General features: G+C 29.7%; 2 protein-coding genes across 3 annotated transcripts in view; both read right to left on the bottom strand.

Annotated features, from left to right (window-relative positions):
- Positions 1-10,370, bottom strand: part of LOC124422050 (tRNA dimethylallyltransferase) — a 101,904-nt gene extending 91,534 nt beyond the window's left edge. Inside the window, exons 1-2 of the mRNA XM_046957949.1 lie at positions 10,070-10,370; positions 8,855-9,118 (exon numbers count right to left, since the gene is read on the bottom strand). Coding sequence (XP_046813905.1) covers positions 8,855-9,040 — 186 coding nt within the window. The 5' untranslated portion in view covers positions 9,041-9,118; positions 10,070-10,370. The remainder of the gene's footprint in view (positions 1-8,854; positions 9,119-10,069) is intronic.
- Positions 10,371-16,603: 6,233 nt separating this feature from the next.
- LOC124433142 (ras-interacting protein RIP3-like) overlaps positions 16,604-19,989 on the bottom strand; it is a 34,736-nt gene continuing 31,350 nt past the window's right edge. For both annotated transcript variants that reach the window (XM_046982813.1, XM_046982814.1), the window contains exon 3: positions 16,604-19,989. This exon is cut by the window's right edge and continues 6,240 nt beyond it. The gene's annotated coding sequence lies outside the window, so the exon portion shown is untranslated.

Genomic DNA, 19,989 nt, shown 5'->3' with positions numbered 1-19,989 from the left:
AACGAAATTAGAGAGATAGAAACAACAGTAATAATAGCACGTGACCGTCTTAACGTAACGTGCCTTCAGGGGCCTTTAACATTCCACTATCACATTGACACGCCCCTGTATAGGCGAGAATTTAAAGGGCAACCGAAAGGACCAGTGTGTATGTGCGCACGTGCGTTTTTTTTCTTTTCTTTTTTTTTCTTTACTCGACATTCCTACTACTCCTACTCCTCATGCTTTGACCGATCGAAAGCGGGAATGACACGTACTCATTTAGTTAATTATCCAATGGATATATCTATCCTTCTATTTTAAAGTAGCAACGAATCATACACTTTCTACAAAATGTTCCAATCGTTTTCAGATTGCTGATATATTTGACAGAAGAAAAAATGTTGGAAAATTAATGAAAGAAAAGATCGATAAATCGACCACTTTATCATTTTTCGTTAATTCTTTTTTAATCTCTGAATAATGCAATCTAGCTACGAAATTGAACGTTCATATATATGTCTTATTTTATTTTCTTTCTTTTTTCTTTTTTTTTCTCTCTTTTTTCGGCCTAACAAACTTAATCGTCATTACTATATTAAAAACTGTTATACTTGATATAACTTTTACGTTACATAATTAATATACATAATTTTCGTTTGGATGTAAAAGAAAATTAAATTACGGAGGATCGATTTCTTTTCTTTTTTACTTTTTGTTATTACTTCTTATAAAATATCTACTGTTTGTAGAGATAACATTGATCGATTCACGAGAGAGAGAATTTAGAGGTATACGCAAGAGTGACATTGTCTTATCGATAAAGAAAGAAAGAAAGAAAAAAAGAAGCTAACAAGTATGCGTGTATATGTTATGTACAATTATTTACATTTTATATACAATTTACAACTTTCTACGTTAGAGATCGTAGTACAGAACACGTTTCATGAATAAGTATACGGAACGCTTCGCAAGAGAACATTAATGTTCGTGAATTTTCATAATCAAATATTTTCTCTTCATGCGCGTCATTGTGCCAAGGTCGCAGAAGAAGAATATTTTGTCGATCGGGAAATTTTAGTTTCTTTTTTTCTTGCTCAAAAAAAAAAAAAGAAAAAAAAGAAAAAAAAAAGAAAAACAAACCAAACGCAAGAAAATTGTAAATACTACGTATGTGTGAAAATACAATATAAAAACGAATGAATCACCCAGCTCTTACAAACTTTAATAAAGTTAATCTTTTATAATTCAATCGTTTTTTTTTGTCAAAGAAAAAATGTTCTAACGTGAAAAACTTTAAGTATAACTTATATTGGTATAATTATCCTATATTTTAATAATACCCTACTATATTAAATAATTGATGCAAATATTGGAATAATAATTATTAGATAAATATTTTATCGATAATTTAAATATACAAATTTTTTAACCGATAAGCTACCTGTTAAAATACATTTCCACGCCCAAAAGATATCGAATACGGTTTCAACATGATGGATGTCCGGCTCACGCAATGCATCAGATGTCAATCTTTCGTGAATTTTTTTTCTATTCGAGGTCACGTGAAAGTCATAGTATCATAGATCATTAGATTTGTCTTGACGTTTACTACAACGTCACATTATAAGGAACAGATGTTAATATGAAAAAAAAGAAAAAAAAAAGAAAAGAAAATGACGATGACCTTGATATGGCATTCAAAATGATCTTGGAGGGATATTTTTTTATCATCGCCAGATGCACGCCCTGAAACCATATAACCTCCTCTCATTTTTCTTTCTTTCATAAGCAGTGGAAATAATTTAGATGTACAACTTAATTGAGACATCCTATATACTTATATATGAGAACTTTAATATAAATTATATATATGTATATATATATATATGTACTTATTAAACATTAATTTTCGAGATATGAACGAACCGTAATGTTTTTGTACCGCAATAATAAAAGAAAATAAAAAAAAAAAAATAATACAAATATATGAATGCGTGACTTCGAAGTTATATGACACTATAGAAGTTTAATGTAAAAATAAAATCGAGAAGCTATTTCTACTTGTCTGCTGTAGAAAAAAAGAAAAAGAAAAAGAAAAGACAAAAAAGAAAAAGAAACAGGAAGTATTAAAATTTATTCGATCAAATTATCTCTCCTTTTTCTTTTCACCCGATCGCAGCTATAAAATTAAACTAAATTTATTCACTTATAAAAAAAAAAAAAAAAAAAGGAAAAAGAAAAAAGAAAAAAAAAGAAAAAGAAAAAAAGGAAAAGAAAAAAGAACTATTTGATCGTCGTGGGTGTTCGACTCGAACTACTACATGAAAGTAAAAAAATGTTGGAGTTTATTGGATCGTTATCCACCCAGCAGCCTTCTCTTCGATTTTCTCGTTTTTTTTCTTTTTTTTTTTTTTCTTGTGCTATTACTATCTATCGCGTCATGTATGTTGAATATCTATTAAAGATCGAGTATCTAATCGTGACGCTCCATTTTCCACGAGGAGAGGCGATGTAAAAGAGATCCTTACTGGTTAATATTATTATAACCGCCAGCAATTACCCGTTTCTATCGGTACCAGCTAGAAAACGAGATACCACTATGCGAACTACGACGTTTGCCCGTTCCACAAATTGTTAACTAATTGTTATCTTTTCATGCTCCCTTACGCGAACACCGCTAAACTCTCGCGGCGCGTATTTAATAGAAGGTTTCGCGCAAACGTTCACTTTCTCATGTCTATTTCTCTCTCTCTCTCTCTCTCTCTCTCTCTCTTTCTCATGTCTATTTCTCTCTTTCTTTCTCTCTCTCTTTCTCTCTCTTTCTATTTTTCTCATTCTCTCTCGATCTTGATCTGCCCCATTCGATCTATGTAATTTTCACTAAGTTGTAAAAATTTCACGATAAATATAACAGATGAAATCAATAATATACCGGGTATATCATAATTAATATCACGAACACTTATTTCATATTATCTAACAATTTCTTAATCATAATCTCATGGATTCGTTAGAAAATATATTGTGTATTATATCGTCCTTTACAAAAATTCGAATCTTAAGATTATTAAGAAGAGAAGAGGAAGTGTTGGAAAAAAAAAAAAGAAAAAAATTTGTTAAAATAGGGAATTTATATCGTAGATAATGAAAAGATCGACGAATTAAAATTATGAAAGAACGAATCTGTTGTGAAAATAGTATCATGACGCGTACGATCTTCTAAGAAACTTCAGCGCGACATTAAAATTCTACGCGTTGAATATTCCATGCGTACTACTACTACGCACGACCGTTTATAGCAGCCTGTTTGCTAGAATCGGATAAAATATTATTTCCCGAGTTCTTTCGAAGAGAAAAGATTCCGTTCAAACTGAGAAAAAAAGAAACTATTCTTTCGCAATACTCATCTCTAGCTGACATCTAAATATAATCAGTTTTTCCACGTCGAATTCCTATCCTTTTTATCGCGAGAAATTAATTTACAAGTTATCTCAATGTATGTTTTTCTTTTTCTTTTTTTCTTTCTTTTTCCTTTAAAGAACATAATTCAATTTATCGTCGCTCGCAAAATCACGTTTTGCCAGTCTAAGCATCCCCATGAGAGATTCTTGTCAGGGGCGTTTGCTATCTTGCAAGAAAAGTGTCCACCTTAGTAATAAAGATGAAAAAAAAAGAAAGACAAAAATTAAATGAGAAAAAAGTATAGACGAATTCCAGGAAGCATTCTAATGTGAATTTTACTAAACAAAAAATTATATAGACTGTCTGTTATTTATATTATTAACAATAACAGATGATTTCAATTTTTTTTAAATATAAAATGGCTTCTTCACGATTATGATTCAACCATAATATAAATAATATATAAAATGTTTATATTTTACATAGGAATATCATATGTTGTTAGAAACAAAAAAAAAACAAATTTCAAAACAATTCATTTGATAAAATCATAATCATGAGAAGATCATTCTATGCTAAAAAATTATTAACAGTATTTGTTATATGAGCCGTTCACTTACCAAATCGATTAACTCGATAAAACAAGAAACGGAGGAATGTGATGAATTAATATAAATTGCTTTTTAAAAATGTCTTTAAAATATGGATTCAAATAAACATTGTAGAATGTATAAAGGCCTTGCTGCTGCGCTTGAATTGCATTATTGCAACGATTTACATTAGAGTACGGAGTCAATTAGATTGACCTCTGAAACAAATTATTTTTTATTCGATGGCCAAACAAATTTTATCATTTAATGGTATTAAATAATGAAAATTAGAGAAATTTATTATGAATATAAAAAGTGAGGACTCTATCAAGTGTTTTGACAAATAATTTTAAAAAATTCGAAAAGTAGAGTTAATCAATTTTGCTTTTGAAATCTCATATATATATATATATATATATGTGTTATGTTATATTATATACAGGGAAGAGAGAGAGAGAAAGAAGAGAAGGGAGTTTTATAGGTATTTCAGGGTATATAATGAATAATATAAAACGAAATTCTATATTTTTTCATTATTATGATAAATATATATCATATAATCATATATGATAATAGTGATACAAAATGATGATAATGAAAAAATATAAAATTTCATAAATCGTTGACAACAATTAGTCAAAAGTTAAATTTTGCCCTGCCACCCTAATCGGGTGATAAAAAATTTTTTGCGTGGGAGAAAAAATTAAAAGAAGAAATAGAAGGCAACATTTTCGGGCGTGGCGTTTTGCCCGCGCGAAAATTTGCAGAGATATCTTTTTTCGGCGTGCGTGTGGGTAGACGAAAAGAGTACACGTGGCCTCCTCCTCTTCCTCCTCCTCCTCCTCCTCCTTCTTTCTTTATACTTATGTACACACGTACGATCAGAAGAAGAGCGATCGCATGGTCATGCCTAAGAGAAACGACTTCTACACGAAGATTCTGCTCTGATTTCGAAAGAACACGTGATTTATGCACGCGAATAAACTCGTGCTTTATGTGCGCCTGCGATCAGACGAGCTACCGCAACATCATCATTAGAAAAATAATCTTGTCAAAAGTTAAACGTTTAAAAAAATATATTTGAAAAATGATATTTAAAAAAATATATATACATATTTTTTTTTTAAATATCAACTCAAAATATGTATCTCTGAAAGATGATTCAAAAAAGTAATAAAGTAAAATTTTTTTTTAATGACTTTCTCTAATTACAGATTTGATATATCACAATTCACACGCGCACACACACACACACACACACACACACACACACACACACACACACACACACACACACACACACACATATTTGATATAATTTATATTACATCACTATAGAAAAGTTAATCGAATTTTTCAATCATTCTTAATTAAACGAATTTTTATAATCGTCTGTGCTGTTGTATTTCGACAAAAAAGAAAAAAAGAAGAAATTAACAAAATCAATCAAATTTTCATGACTTTCTATCTACGACAGACGAACGAATTTTTATTATCTGAATTATACGTATAATGTATCTCCCACGTTTACCCATTGATTAAGTGCGAATTTGATTTTGATAACGCACATATAAATTTCTAAATACGTTATCAACTTTACCAAATCGTTCATTACGATAGTTTCCAAGTAACGTCTATCTTACATGTCCCTCGTGTTATATATCGACAGTTCAATAAACGACAAGTTGAAGGAAAATAAAAGAACTCGAGGACAATGTGGTGGAGAGGAGCTAGAAGCCTTTCAAATGTCTCCAGTGAAAGTGATACCGTGCGTGGAAAAATTAAAGTATTATATTGCACAAATACCCGACGATCGAGAAAAATCTATACACTATCGATGTGTGAGAATTTCATCCGTAATCTTTTTCGTCGTTTTGAAAGTGAACCAAATCCGATACGAGATACTCGTAGTATCACGTGAACGAAAAAAAAAAAAAAAAAAAACAAAAAAAGAAATAACAAAAAGAAAAAAGAAAAGAAAAGGAATTAACCTCTTCAAAAACACAGCCACGTACTATATTTATACGTTTAGTCTTTTTTTTCTTTCTTTCTTTCGAAATGTGTCAACGCGTTTTTTTCGTTATGTGTCTGTGTCTGTGTGTGTGTGTGTGTATATATATATTCTCAATACTTTACAAATACCATTTTGTTTCTTTTTCTATTTAGAATGAAGCAATATATATATAATTATAAACGTTAAATTAGATCCGTTTTTTCAACTACAAAAAAAAAAAGAAAAAGAAAAAGAAAGAAGAAAATATAATTCCAGAAAAAATTAATAAATGTTTTCTAGAATTTGTAATAGATAGCTACTTGAAGATATTCTAACAAATATTATTTGTTATCCAGAACTAATGAAATAATATAGATGAAATCATGCAAGGAAATATCAGAAGATATCGAAGAAAGAAAAAAAAAAGAAGAGAAAAAATTGAAGATCATCGGGCACTCCCACGCCTGGCCTTGGTCTCTCTCTCTCTCTCTCTCTCTCTCTCTCTCTCTCGACGTTTTCGTCTCGATCGAAATACAAACGATTTGGACGTTTTAGCGAAGGCGAATGCTGACAAAGGCGAGTCAAAAGAGAAGGGAAAATGAGAGACGAACGACCGGCCAAGTTCACGGCTAAATTCCACTCTGTTTTCAACTTATTCGCGTCCTTTCATGTCAGAATTTTCAAAGACGGCTTAAACGGCATTAAACATTCTCTGCGCGTATGAGGTCTCGTGACGTTACGAAAACCGAGAAGCAACTACTTGCTCGAAATTCTTTACTGTTAGTGTGCGTGTACCATGAGAAATATCTTTGTTCGACTAGAACTGACAGAAAAAAAAATATCATTTTAATTCTTAAATGTCGTTAACTTTAATACAATTTTAATCCTTATTTCATAATGACAACATATTACGGTTTATGTAATTTAATGTAACAATGTAATATTTTATCAAATTTCTTTGAAAAATTTCTTATCAAATTTTTAAAAACAATAATCAAATTTTTATTATTATTTCTATTTGATTATTTACTAAATAGTTAATATTTATAATATATTTTTCTTCAAAATGCATTTAAGAATAAGAGAAAATGCATGATATATTAAAAAAGATAAGAAAATTGAATCAGCTTCTTATCGAAAAAAAATTTTATAAAACGTTTGCCAATGAATTCCGAACAATTTTTTGTGAATGTTAAGTAAAAAATGTTTCTAAAGGAAAATAAATGAAAAAGATGCTATTGGCAGAACTATTGCCAATTGGAATAAGAGCGAATAATAAATTAATTCAAACTCTTTAAAACGAAATGGTAAGAAAAATTCAAAAATTAATCACGTTAATTATACAATTATTAATCTGTTCCTTTTACAATATTTCATTCGAATGAGATATTTTCGTTCATTCGATTTTAAATCATCCCTTCTAATTCGTTCGATGTATAATAATATATATTTATTATGATAAATTAATTATTGATCTAAGTACGTCGATCTATTATCGAGATGAGAAAAATACTAGTTAATATATATATATATATTATATATATAGATAGATAGATATTTATAAATATTATATTTAAATTAACTTTACGCCATCATAGAAACGTTAATATAACTATAGAAATACTTTTTACGAGGATTTTTAATAAACTTTGCATTAAAAGACGTTTAAAGAATTAAAAAATCGATTGTACGTTTAATCCAAGTAATCATTTATTCCACGAGAAGCATCTTTTGACCGAACTTCTAATTACGAGCGAGCCATTTCCGCATGGTTGTACCTAAACACACAAACAAATAACGGAAAGCGGTACGCTTGAGTATCCTCAAAAGATGGGTACAAAAGAAAAGGAAAGGAAAGGAAACGAAAGGAAAGGAAAGGAATCTCTGATATTGTATTAGTTCAAGATTAGAAAGTAACATTTCGAAGGATTTAAAACAAAAAAAAATAATAAATTTTGTTAAAAACAAGCTCGAACAAAAGCGATTTAAATATATGCAAATGAAAACAAAAATTTAATTTCTTTTTTCTTTTTTTTTTTTTTTTTTTTTATTTCAGGTTGATGAGCCTAGCAATGGTCATAAATATTATATTGGTTGTCTTGACAACGTTATAGAATTAAGATTTATGCGCAATCTCATGAAAAAAGCTATAATTATTTGGTAAAATCTCGATAAATTAAAATGTGACCTGAAAGTTACACGGGCCCATAGAGGGTTAAAACAAAAATCAACATTAAGTTTAATTAACTACAGACTATCTAAAAAATAATAATTAATAACAAGAAATAAAAATGAATATTCGTACCAATGTATTTCAAATGTATAGTTTCACGGTAAAAATTCTATGACTAATTTCATAGTAAAATTTCGTAAAAAAACATAGTAAAATCTCGTCAGCAATATTGTCGCCTGACGATAACAAAAATAAAACAAAAAAGAAGGGGAGAAAAAAAAAGAAAAATACAAAAATAAAAGGAACGGTAAACGAAGAAAAAACGCAAGGGTATCGTATATTGTATCTCACAAAACGTGGACGTCATACACAATAAAAAAAAAAATCAACGCGTGTATATAAACACACAAGCCAAGTTCTTATTACATTATATACACATGTATGCGAGCACGCACGTATACACGTGTATCTTGGTCATTGATTATTCGTTACTTCACGAGGAGAATATTGTCCTTGCTAATCGAAATTACACAGTAACTGTTTCGTCGTAACGTAAAACTGAAAAAGAATAACGAGAGAAAACAAAAAGAAACGAGAAGAAAGGGACAAAATCTAAAATACGAAGCACGTAAAATTAAAGAACAAGAACGACATAACCTTTTCACGTTGTTCGTTTACTTACATTGTCGAAAAACAAAATGTCCGATCACTCACCTGCATACTATCCGCCGATATTATTTCCCCGCAGAATCTTCGTGCCAATTCAATTCCAAGTCTTGATTTTCCTGAGCCAGTTGAACCCAAAATCACTAATATCGGAACTCGCGACATTTTCATTTCACTGTTCTCGTATATCTTTCTATTTCGTTTACTGCGCATGCGCTTTCTCGATCTGAGCATTCCACACAGTTCCACTCGTTCCGTTTATCCGAGACACGATGGTACACGATCCGAGCGCGCTTCTTTTCAAATTCATTTCTAGCGTATAAATGCTTCCTTTTTAATTCAACAATTGTTAAAAGTCATAATAGATCAATCTTACAATCTGACAGCTTTTATTCATCTTTCAATTAAATAAATGTAAAATTAATAAAAAAAATTTTTTATTAATAAAACTTGAAATGTAATTTATTTTTAATTAACAAACCATTATACGAACCTTTCTATCTATATACGTATATATAATTTATAAATTATAATAAAACCATTAAAAAGAATTCTCTTTTAATTTTTGGTCATTTTATCGGCTGTCTTAATTTTCTTCTCAAAAATATTTTTTATCGAACTAAACAAAATATAAGATGGGCTATAAGTCAGTTGACAAAAATATATTATTGTAAATAGATTTAATTTACAAACGTTAAACTATACAAATAACATTTAATATATAGTGATTCATAGATCTCATTTTTAAATTGAAAATGAAATAACACACTTTCCGCATTTAATGTATGTTAGCAACATGTTATTACAATATTTTTGTATTAAATATTATCTGTATAACTTAACATTTCTAGATTAAACCTATTTAATAATAGCAGACTTTTGTCAACTAATTTATGTATAAAATTGATATGCGAACAAAAAAAAAGTGTCATGTTGTATATTTCAGAATCGTCTCGTTTTTGTTCTCATATAACTGCAAATACAAACATCTTTTATTAATAATATAAAATTATGATATTAAAGACGAACGTAATAAGACTTTTTAAAAAAATCAAATTATAAAATGAATTCTACGAAAATTACTTTCTCAATAAATGACAATAAATAGTATTATGTATTTATATACAGTGTAGAAATATCTCAGCATTAAAGATATTATTTAATACCCACGAGAATTACAAAAGTTTTATTTATGATATATGCTAAACAAAGTTCTATGATATAATGTTTTATTTCAGGAATTTAATTTGTGAAAATACATACGTTTATTAACCTTCTTACGTCTCGTCACTATGAAATATATTTACGATATATAACAACGACAATCATAATGAAAAAAAGTAACAAAGAAGAACAAACAAATGATTTTTTTTTCATATTATATACAAAGGTCACTTCCTCGAATCTGAATTCGTTCTTATGAAACTCGTCTTTTCGTTATCGTAAAAATCGTTATAAACGTCTGTCAGATCTTACGAATTTATCAATAATGATCGATGAAGATCTAGACTCGTTCTAATGTGACACTTTAAATAAACGTATATCGCGAGGTAGATGATTCGTTACAAAAATAAACCAGACTCGACGCATCCTCGTACCACGTCATCTATGATACTACTTGCAACCTATCTTTCTATGTATATGTCTATGCTTCTATCTATCTCTGTCTCTATCTTTATCTCGTATTACTTGAATTCGTTCGAAACGATTGCACCATCGACGACATAAGTTTCGTCTGATTCACGAAAATGACGACTAATGATATTCATTTTCTCGTATATGTAACGTTTTTATTTCTAGTACGTGCAGATAATTGACCTTAAAGATCAGTTGCACGCATTTACTCAAAATGTCATCGAGAGTTCATTTATTATCGATACTTTATTGTATATATGCCACTTATACAGCTACTTACACATACGTATTCATGATATCTATATAAAAAATAAAATGAACACGCATTTACGACTTTATCTTTATTTAGTTATTACAAAATATTACTCAACATAATCTCGTTAATAAAAATGTACAAATCGCATTCTGAAATATTTAATATTTCAATGATATTTTATTTATTTTCTCTACTTCGATGATAAATACCAGTAAATGAATTATACGAATTTGAATTACAACTTACGATTATCATCGGATTGTGCTCATCATTAATGTGATTAATGTGATGAACGTTAACGACTTTATCGGTCTGAAAAAGCTTTAGACATAAAGTCAAATGAATTTTTATGGGTTTGTTAACGAATACAACAAATTAAACTAGACTTTTTGGCAAGGCATCAAAACGTTTGCAACGTATTTATAAATCGATTTACGTTCGTTCGAGAGATAAATGATCGATTTCCGATTTTACCAATTTCTCTCGCGAACGATATGTCGTAATTTAATTATAGGGTGCCCTGAATGAATCGGTCACCGTCGCGCGTACAAAAATACGTTTATAGGATATATATATATATATATATATATATATATATATATCTCGAAAGGGAGGGAACGTGATCTAAATAATCGTGAATTCGTTCCGCCATAAACGGAATCGTCGGTCAAATGCTTTATGCAAGACATTTTAATTATCATCGCACTTTTAGTCACGCGAACCAAATATCAATTATCCTCCTACTAACAAAGTATTCGCCGTTTAATATTTTACCAATCGAAACGTCGTCGTATACAATAGTTCGTTCAGTTGAAACAACTTTCAGAAAAGTTCTTTCTGTAGAAGTCATACTTTTCGAAAAGTTTTGACGCGAACGAAGACAAACTCGGCATATTTCCGATGTATAAAACAATAACGGAATGATAACGAACTCGTTATGTTAGCAAAAATTTCTTTCACGTTTCTCTCGTTTTTTTTTCCTCAAACGATCAATCGTGACTCTAATGAGTTTCCTACAACGTGAACGGAGAAGTTACAACGGTGAAGTAATAATTGGTCGAATTTTTCGAATTGACTTGAATTAATTATGCTATTAAAAGAATGATCCAGGTAACATTGATAATAATATAATAAAGTTATGTAATATAAAAATGCACGACATATATATATATATATATATATATATATATATATATATATATATACAGGGTGTTTAAAAAAACATTCAATATTTCTATAGTACATAGAACACATTATACTGAGTAAAAGTCTTAATAAACATAAGATGAAAGGTCAATCATTTCTAAGATATAAACATTTTTATCTACTATTATTATGATTGACTTACTATTGACTTTTCGATTTACAGAAGGTGTTCTACATATCCTCCTTCCATTTCCATTCACACTTGCCCTCTTTTTCTGACACAGTTGCAATATCTTTTCAAAAATTCCACATCTTTGTTGGATGATCTCAAAAGCATTGCATAATTCTTTTAAATTATTTATCGGCGAAGAATACACTTTGTTTTTCAAATATTTTCATAGAAAGGAATCCAGAGGATTGAAATCAGGAGATTAAGGGGGCCATGTAACTGCTCCACCACCTTTCCAATTCACCTTTGACTGAAATGAATCTGATTCGCGAAGACGTTGGTGAAACAGTGCATGAGAGGGAATTCTTTGATATAAATCACGAAATATTATTATATAGGAAACTTTTCCATATAAACTACGTTTTCTGAAAAAAAACGGCGTTGCAATTAAAAACAGTTGCTGATGACTAATTGCCGATGTAATTTTGAATATTGAATGAGGACATTCGTGTTTATATCTTAGAAACGATTGACCTTTCGACCTATCTTTACTAAGACTTTTTTTACTCAGTATAGTGTATTCTATGTACCGTATAAATATTTAATGTTTTTTTTGAACACCTTGTATATATATTAATTATAATATAAAAATAATATATAAATGATATAAAGTCTTACAATGTCATGTGATATGGTGTGTCATTAAAAGTCAGGGTTAAAGAAATCCGTGAATGGCATAAGTTTTTACCGCCAAAAACATTTTGATTAGTGAACGATGAGATAAGAAGAACCGACGCAACCGCAACTGCCACGTAACGGACTGATTATTCTATCAGTCAATGCCCTCGTACTTTCGAAATCTCATTGGCGTATCTCCGATCTATCGAATTATCTCTTACCGGAGTCGATGAAGGCTATCTATTCAGCATCTTTCACAACTTTTCTTAGATAAGATAGATCCTTTCCTTTATCGTTATTCAGGTCAGTAATCGAAGCGTGAAACGATTTTGCTATTCGTTTCTATCCTTCTATCCTTTGACTTTCTAATGATGATAAAAAAGTTTCTTCATAATAATGTTAAAATTTATTCTTAATAACAATAATAATAGTAATAATAATAGTAATAGTAATACTATTAATAATAATAATAATAATAATAATAATATTAATAATAATATTAATAATAAGATGACACGAGAAAACTTTAACAACAATTAACATGGTTATTCATGAATATAAACGCTAATATACGTTCTACGAAAATTATTTCGTAGAACGCGTAAAATAATTTGGCAGACATTCACAAGATGCAAATTAGAAAACGTTTGTAATAGATCGTAAGACGATGAACGATCGAGACAGACGTCGTACGCTAAATTCACGCGTAACAAAGGTTGCGTCGTTAGTCGATCCCATCGAAGAGATGTACGTAAGTACTCGCGGGATGTGTGATACCCGTTAATTTTATTAGCAATGACGAAACAACAACGACGGCCTAGCCCTCTGCTTTCCATAATTCTCACATTTAATCGCCTAATCGCGGCACGGAGCTGGACGAAGCAACGCCGAGAAATTTCTACGAGGACACGTGAAGTAGTTAAATAAAAAATTAAGATAAAATAAAATAAAATAAAATAAAATAAAATAAAATAAAATAAAATAAAATAAAATAAAATAAAAAAGAAAGCACTATAAAAATTCATCAAACATCCAAGGGTAATAAACTTTGTCGTTCAATCATTTAATACCCGTCCCCCCTTTTAATTATTTTATCTTCCTTCTTTTTTTTTCTTTTTTGATACGCCATCCTACTCATTGTACAAACTGCCATTAAATTTCCCTCGTTGGTCAGAGACACTTCAATACTACGCTCGTTGCATCCACAGCACAGAGTTATATCCATCTTTACGACGTGAAATTAATTCAACCGCCGAAATAAAGACTAGTTGGGTCGTTGATCTTACTGTAAAACGTCATAACTAAATATCTCTATAAATGAGTACTTACCTACGCTCATACTCCTACGTATGTGCTTTATACTTATTACGAAGCAAGAACAAGGGCGAATTATAGTAAAACTCGATCGATTCTAATTTCAATGAATGAAATTAAATGACAAATGAAGGTTATTATTGATCGAAGATTTATATATAGAAATGTATTGTTTAACTTCTGCATGATAACGATGAATTCGGTGGAATCAAAATAATGATTAAGTAGGATCAATATAGAGGGTGGTTTTAATAATAATAAGACAAATAATGATGAAATAACACAAGTGAAATGATATAGTACTTTATTCATATAAGATAATTTGAAATATAAACATTAAGGAACTGTCTGGCTCTCTTTCCTGAAAAAAAGTAACATCGAGGATTCTGCTTTCTCTCTTTCTCTCTTTCTCTCTTTCTCTCTCTCTCCCCCCTCTCTCTCTCTCTTTCTCTTTCTCTCTCTCTCTCTCTCTCTTTCTCTCTCTCAACTCTCAAACTCTCTTCTCAGTCCTTACGCTTTCTGATTTCTAAACAAAATCTATAATAATGATTATAATAATTATAATAATTAAACATCCTTTTTAACGATTTCATTCTTCAAAAAAGATCGCTCTGCAAGATCGTTAGAAAGATCGCCGAACGTGTACAATTCCTTCGGTTCTGATCTAAGTATAAAATTTGATCTTGCATAAACAAAAAACGATATACATACATTTTATTACTTATGTGTTCATTTTTTTTTTATTTTTGGTTTATCCTCGATTTTCCTGTAAAACGAATTTTGAGGTTTGACGCATCATCACACGCAATTATAACGAGGAACGTCAATACAATAACGAAAAAATTTTTAATTCTTTTTTTTTTTTGTTTACTTTTAAGTACAACAGAATTGTCATATGTCTTTCATTCGGTTTTCCAGTTATAGAACCTACATGATACAACAAATAATTAAGCAATTATTTTCCATATTTCTTCTCGCTTCTGTCTTCCTTTTACCATCCCCTCCCACCCCCACTCCTTTAACCTATACAAAATTTTCTACTTCATCCTACAAAAAACGGCGAGGGCTGTATATAATGTAGATATAGTGAGTGTAGAGATATAAATATTACTTCTAAATATTATTAACTTCTGGCATAAATATTACTTTTTACTCCATTTATTATAACTATATATATATATATATATATATATATATATATATATATATATATATATATATTTATATATATATATTATATATATACACACATATACGCATATGTATAATATATATACGTGTATATATATATTTATATATATATATACATATATGTATATATATATATATACTCTTTCAGCATTCGTAAACTGTGCCTGAACTGACCGATTCCCTTTAGTCTGTTTGCGCGTGTGCCTATTCATTAGATTATTATTATTATTATTATTATTATTATTATTATTATTATTATTATTATTATTATTATTATTACTATTATTATTATTATTACTATTATTATTATTATTATTATTATTATTATTATTATTATTATTATTATTATTATTATTATTATTATTATTATTATTACTATTATTATTATTATTATTATTATTATTATTATTATTATTATTATTATTATTATTATTATTATTATTATTATTATTATTATTATTACCATTAGTAGTTATGTATATAATATCGGTAGCAATTGTACAAGGGTGACTTTTAGGCTGTTTCTGAAAGCCCCCCTCGATGTTTTCCAAACGAAAAAATGTTAGAAAACTTATTCTCAAAAAAGAAAAAAAAAGAAGAGGAAAAGGAAAAAGAAATTAAAAAAGAAAAAAAAATAACAACGATTACGGAGGATGTTTCGATTGGAATACATCGAGGAACGATCCAGCGGAATCATTTTAAATTCTATTATAATTTTTAATTTAACAATCTTCGAGGTATAGGTACACTGAATAGGGGATCGACGTGTTCGAACTCTCTACAGCCCTGCGGTGCCATAATCTATATGTTAAAAAGGAAAAGCAAAAATCTTGTAAAATGGGTATCGAAGCGGCAATACAGGCTAAGCTCGTTATTCGAATGAGAAGTTCTTTAGCGGACTAACGAGGCGCAAACGACGCGATCCCTTTTATTAAAGCGGCTAAGTCTCTGTGGTGCTCGTTCTCATTTTCTCACGACGAAGAATCACACGGTTGCGTACGACCGTTATCATACCGGTTAAAACATTAGAACAAGAAAAAAACAAAAAAAAAGAAAAATTCGAAATAACCGAAATACGTTTGGCGAATAAGCGTTAATATAATAATCTAAGAAAAACAAAACAAAAAAATAAAATAAAATAAAATAAAATGAAAAAAAAAAAAAAACAGTTGAAATAGGAAACGGTTGAGTACTACTTTAATCCGTGTAATTTCTCGTCGTCGAGTGAACGTCAATATATTTTTTGCATTTTTTCTTTTTTGGAACGGTTTTTTTTTCTTGCAAAAATAAGAGATTCTATCGATCTACCTGTATGTATATAATACATATACATGTATATCGCAGTTAAAAAATCCATGTGCCTGGGTTAATCGTACGCTATAACGTTATTTGTTTCATTAATTCATTATTTATATCTACCTCCCGCTGCAGACGTAAATTCGTGCTCTCTCGCTCTCTTGCGCTTTTTCTTAAAAATCTTTTTTCCATGTCGATGACGTAATATGAATACTCAACTATGTTTCGTCGTAGAAAAGTTCTATTTTCTTTATTCCTTTTTTTTTATTAATATTTTTATTTATTTTCTTTTTTTTTTTTTTTTTTATTAATCGCTTACTATTTATTTCAGTAGCAACGTCATATAAAAATAAAGGGACAAATAAAAAATATTGTTTTGCTCTGAATAAAAAACCTAATGTTACATGAACAACCGTCGTTAATCGAGCATCGAGCGTTCCTTCGCAATCGATAAATTCTTGCTCGACGACTAATAATTCTTATTTGCCTTCCACTCTTCTTCTTCCATTATCTCTCTCACGTTCCTTCGTTATTTTAACTTTAATTAAGGTCCAGAACAACTATACACAGTTTTGTATAGCAAACTATATATTTATTTATGTACACTTTTTATAAAACTCTATCATTCGTAAAAATGTTTTTTTTTGTTTGTTGTTTAATTTCTTATTAGCCCACGTGCGAAGCACTCGTCGTCGCAACCATCCACCTCTGCTTTCTTAATCGAAAAAAAAATAAAAGAGAAGGTGAAGAATAATATCCGCCTACGATATACGCGGGTCGGGAGTAAAGGGTTATACATATACGCGTTGTGTATGTGTATATATATATATTTTATATATATATATATATATATATATATATATATATATATATATATTGTGTGTATGATACACGTTTTATACAACAAAGTAGTACGATTCGTTTCCACAAGTCGCGTCGTTCTAACAAAAATATATGATTCTCTCAAAAGAAAGATACAAAACAAAGGAAAGATACGAAACAAAGGAAAGAAAAAAAATAGAAACAATAAAATATAAGGAAGGGGGGGCCGCCGTCTTGTTTCTTTACAGAAGAAAAATTTCGACTGGAAGAAAAATGCACTTAGACGAAATAATTTGTGAAATAACGTAAAGGAGGCGATGGAGAAGGGAGAGGGGAGGGGGAGGGGGAGAGGAGAGGGAAAATAAAATAAAAAGAAATTAAAGGCCGATTAGCCTCGTCTGTTATGATCGATAAAAATTAAAAAACAACAAACAAAAATAGAAAGAGAATCATAAGTAACGACGGAAACGAATCCTTACGAGTCATGCATATGTGTGTGTGTGTGTGCGCGTGTGTGTGTGCGTGTGCGTGTGTGTATCGTATATATACATATAATATATATCAACCAAAGAATCGTATCTATAACATATATCTATAATTCATCGAGAATGAAGGAAACATGATCACCGTTCCGTGTCATATTTTCATCGGTAACGGCAACGAAAATATCTTCATCCTCGTATGATACTAATCCTGAACAAACGCACACGTCGTTATTCAAATGCGTAATCTTTCTTACCGCTTCCTTCATGTTATTATAGTAATCTATTATTATTTAAAATGTTTATATAGCTAGCAGGTACGTTTGCATTCTTTTCAAGACACCAGCGGATCAGGGGATTCATCCTGAGGTACGAGAAAATCGATGTTTTCAATAAGTTTCATGTATATTGTATACTTTTTTCTTTTTCATTTAAAAATCGGATCAAAAATAAGAAAAGAAAAAAAAAAAGAAAGATACTATGGAAATTATGAAATAAAGAAACGCAAACGGCTTCGCGTCATCTGTCGTTGTACTTTCTATTTTTGTACAATTTTATTTTATTTTTTTTTTTTTTTTTTTTTTTTTTTTTTTTTTTTTTTTTTTTTTTATCGATACACTTCGATCTCATTGAAAAAACAAACAAAAAAAATAATATTAATATATTATTATGTTCCGTTTGTAAGATAAATCGAAAAGAATTAAGAACAAAGATCACATCCGCTTTTTCGTACGCTAATAAATCTTTAATTTGTAATTAATCTAAGAAAAATCGAATATCACGTAATTTCTTACAGATACGATCGAAAACACTTATGAAATCTATCGACTTGTCCACAAATAAGATGTCCATAAACAATTTTATGCATTTGACGATTCGATTTTCTTTCATTAAAATATACAAAGAAAAAAAATACGGGGAAGAGAAATATTCGTTCCATTTTTCGAATAAATCATGTGAACGAATTGACGAAGAAAACTCGAACTTTTGTCAAGAAGAGAGAAAAGAAGGATAGATACGTATACATATACACACACATATATATATATATATATATATATATATATATATATATATATATATATATATGTAATGTTATCAAAAGCAAAGAAAAAAGTATGAGAATGATATAACGACCCCCAAAATCCGCTAGGATACATACACACACGCGCACACACTCTCTCACTCTCATTCTCTCTCTCCCTCTCTCTCTCTCTCTCTCTCTCTCTCTCTCTCTCTTTCTCTCTCTCTCTCTCTCTCTCTCTCTCTCTCCCTCTCCCTCTCCCTTTCTAAGCAAAATCCGTTGAAGAAGTTTTTGCTAAGAGAAGGCCTAAAACTCCAGTCGATTAAAAAAATAAAGAAAAAAAAAGGAATAAAAAAAAAGACTAAGAATAATAAGAATAAGAATAAGACGAAAAAGAAGAGGAAGAATAAAGAAGGGAAGAGAGAAAAAATACACCCTACAATATACAACGAACTCTCGTCCCTTTCATATCCTTTTTACTTCGCCTTCCTTTCTCCTGTGATTTGGCACGATATAGAGAACTCACAGGCCGAACGCACGAGCGAGTGTAGAAAAGGAAAAAGACGAGGAAGAAAATGAAAAAAAAAAAAAAGAACAAGAAAAGAAAGGGCATCGCCGAAACGAAAATAAACGTTAAGGGTTTATCTATATCTTACAAAAAAAAAAAAAGACGACCACTATTGCGAGGTATACATAGTCGAGTTTCCTGTAATCGTATCCTGTGTATGTATGTATGTATGTATGTATGTTAGTATGCATATATATATATGTATGTATTTATGTACATAATGTACAATGAATATGCTCGTGTGTGTGTGTGTATGTCGCGTGTGTGTCTGTATATATTCATAGTTTCGTATAAAGAATAAAATCCTTTGCTTTATTTAAGATAAAGAAAAGATTTTATTGGTTGATCCAGGGGAAAGGGTAGATAAGGACCTTGTCGGCAGAAATAATAAAATAGAATTTTGAAAGATAGGAAAAATCATTGTTGACCTGTGGAGAACTTGTGGAAGAAGAAACGAGAAAGATGGACGCAGAAGACAGCGCAATTTTTGTTACTTTTTTTTCGTTTTTTGTTTTTAGTTTTTTCTCTTTTTTTCTTAATTTTTTTTTTCTTTTCTGATAAAGTGCAAAGCGAATGTAAGAGAGAGTATATAAAAATCATCG

The sequence above is a fragment of the Vespa crabro genome, chromosome 2, assembly GCF_910589235.1.
Source record: "Vespa crabro chromosome 2, iyVesCrab1.2, whole genome shotgun sequence".
NCBI lineage: Eukaryota > Metazoa > Arthropoda > Insecta > Hymenoptera > Vespidae > Vespa > Vespa crabro.
Note: the sequence above shows the minus strand (reverse complement) of the source record. Positions and strands in the feature narration are given on the sequence as shown.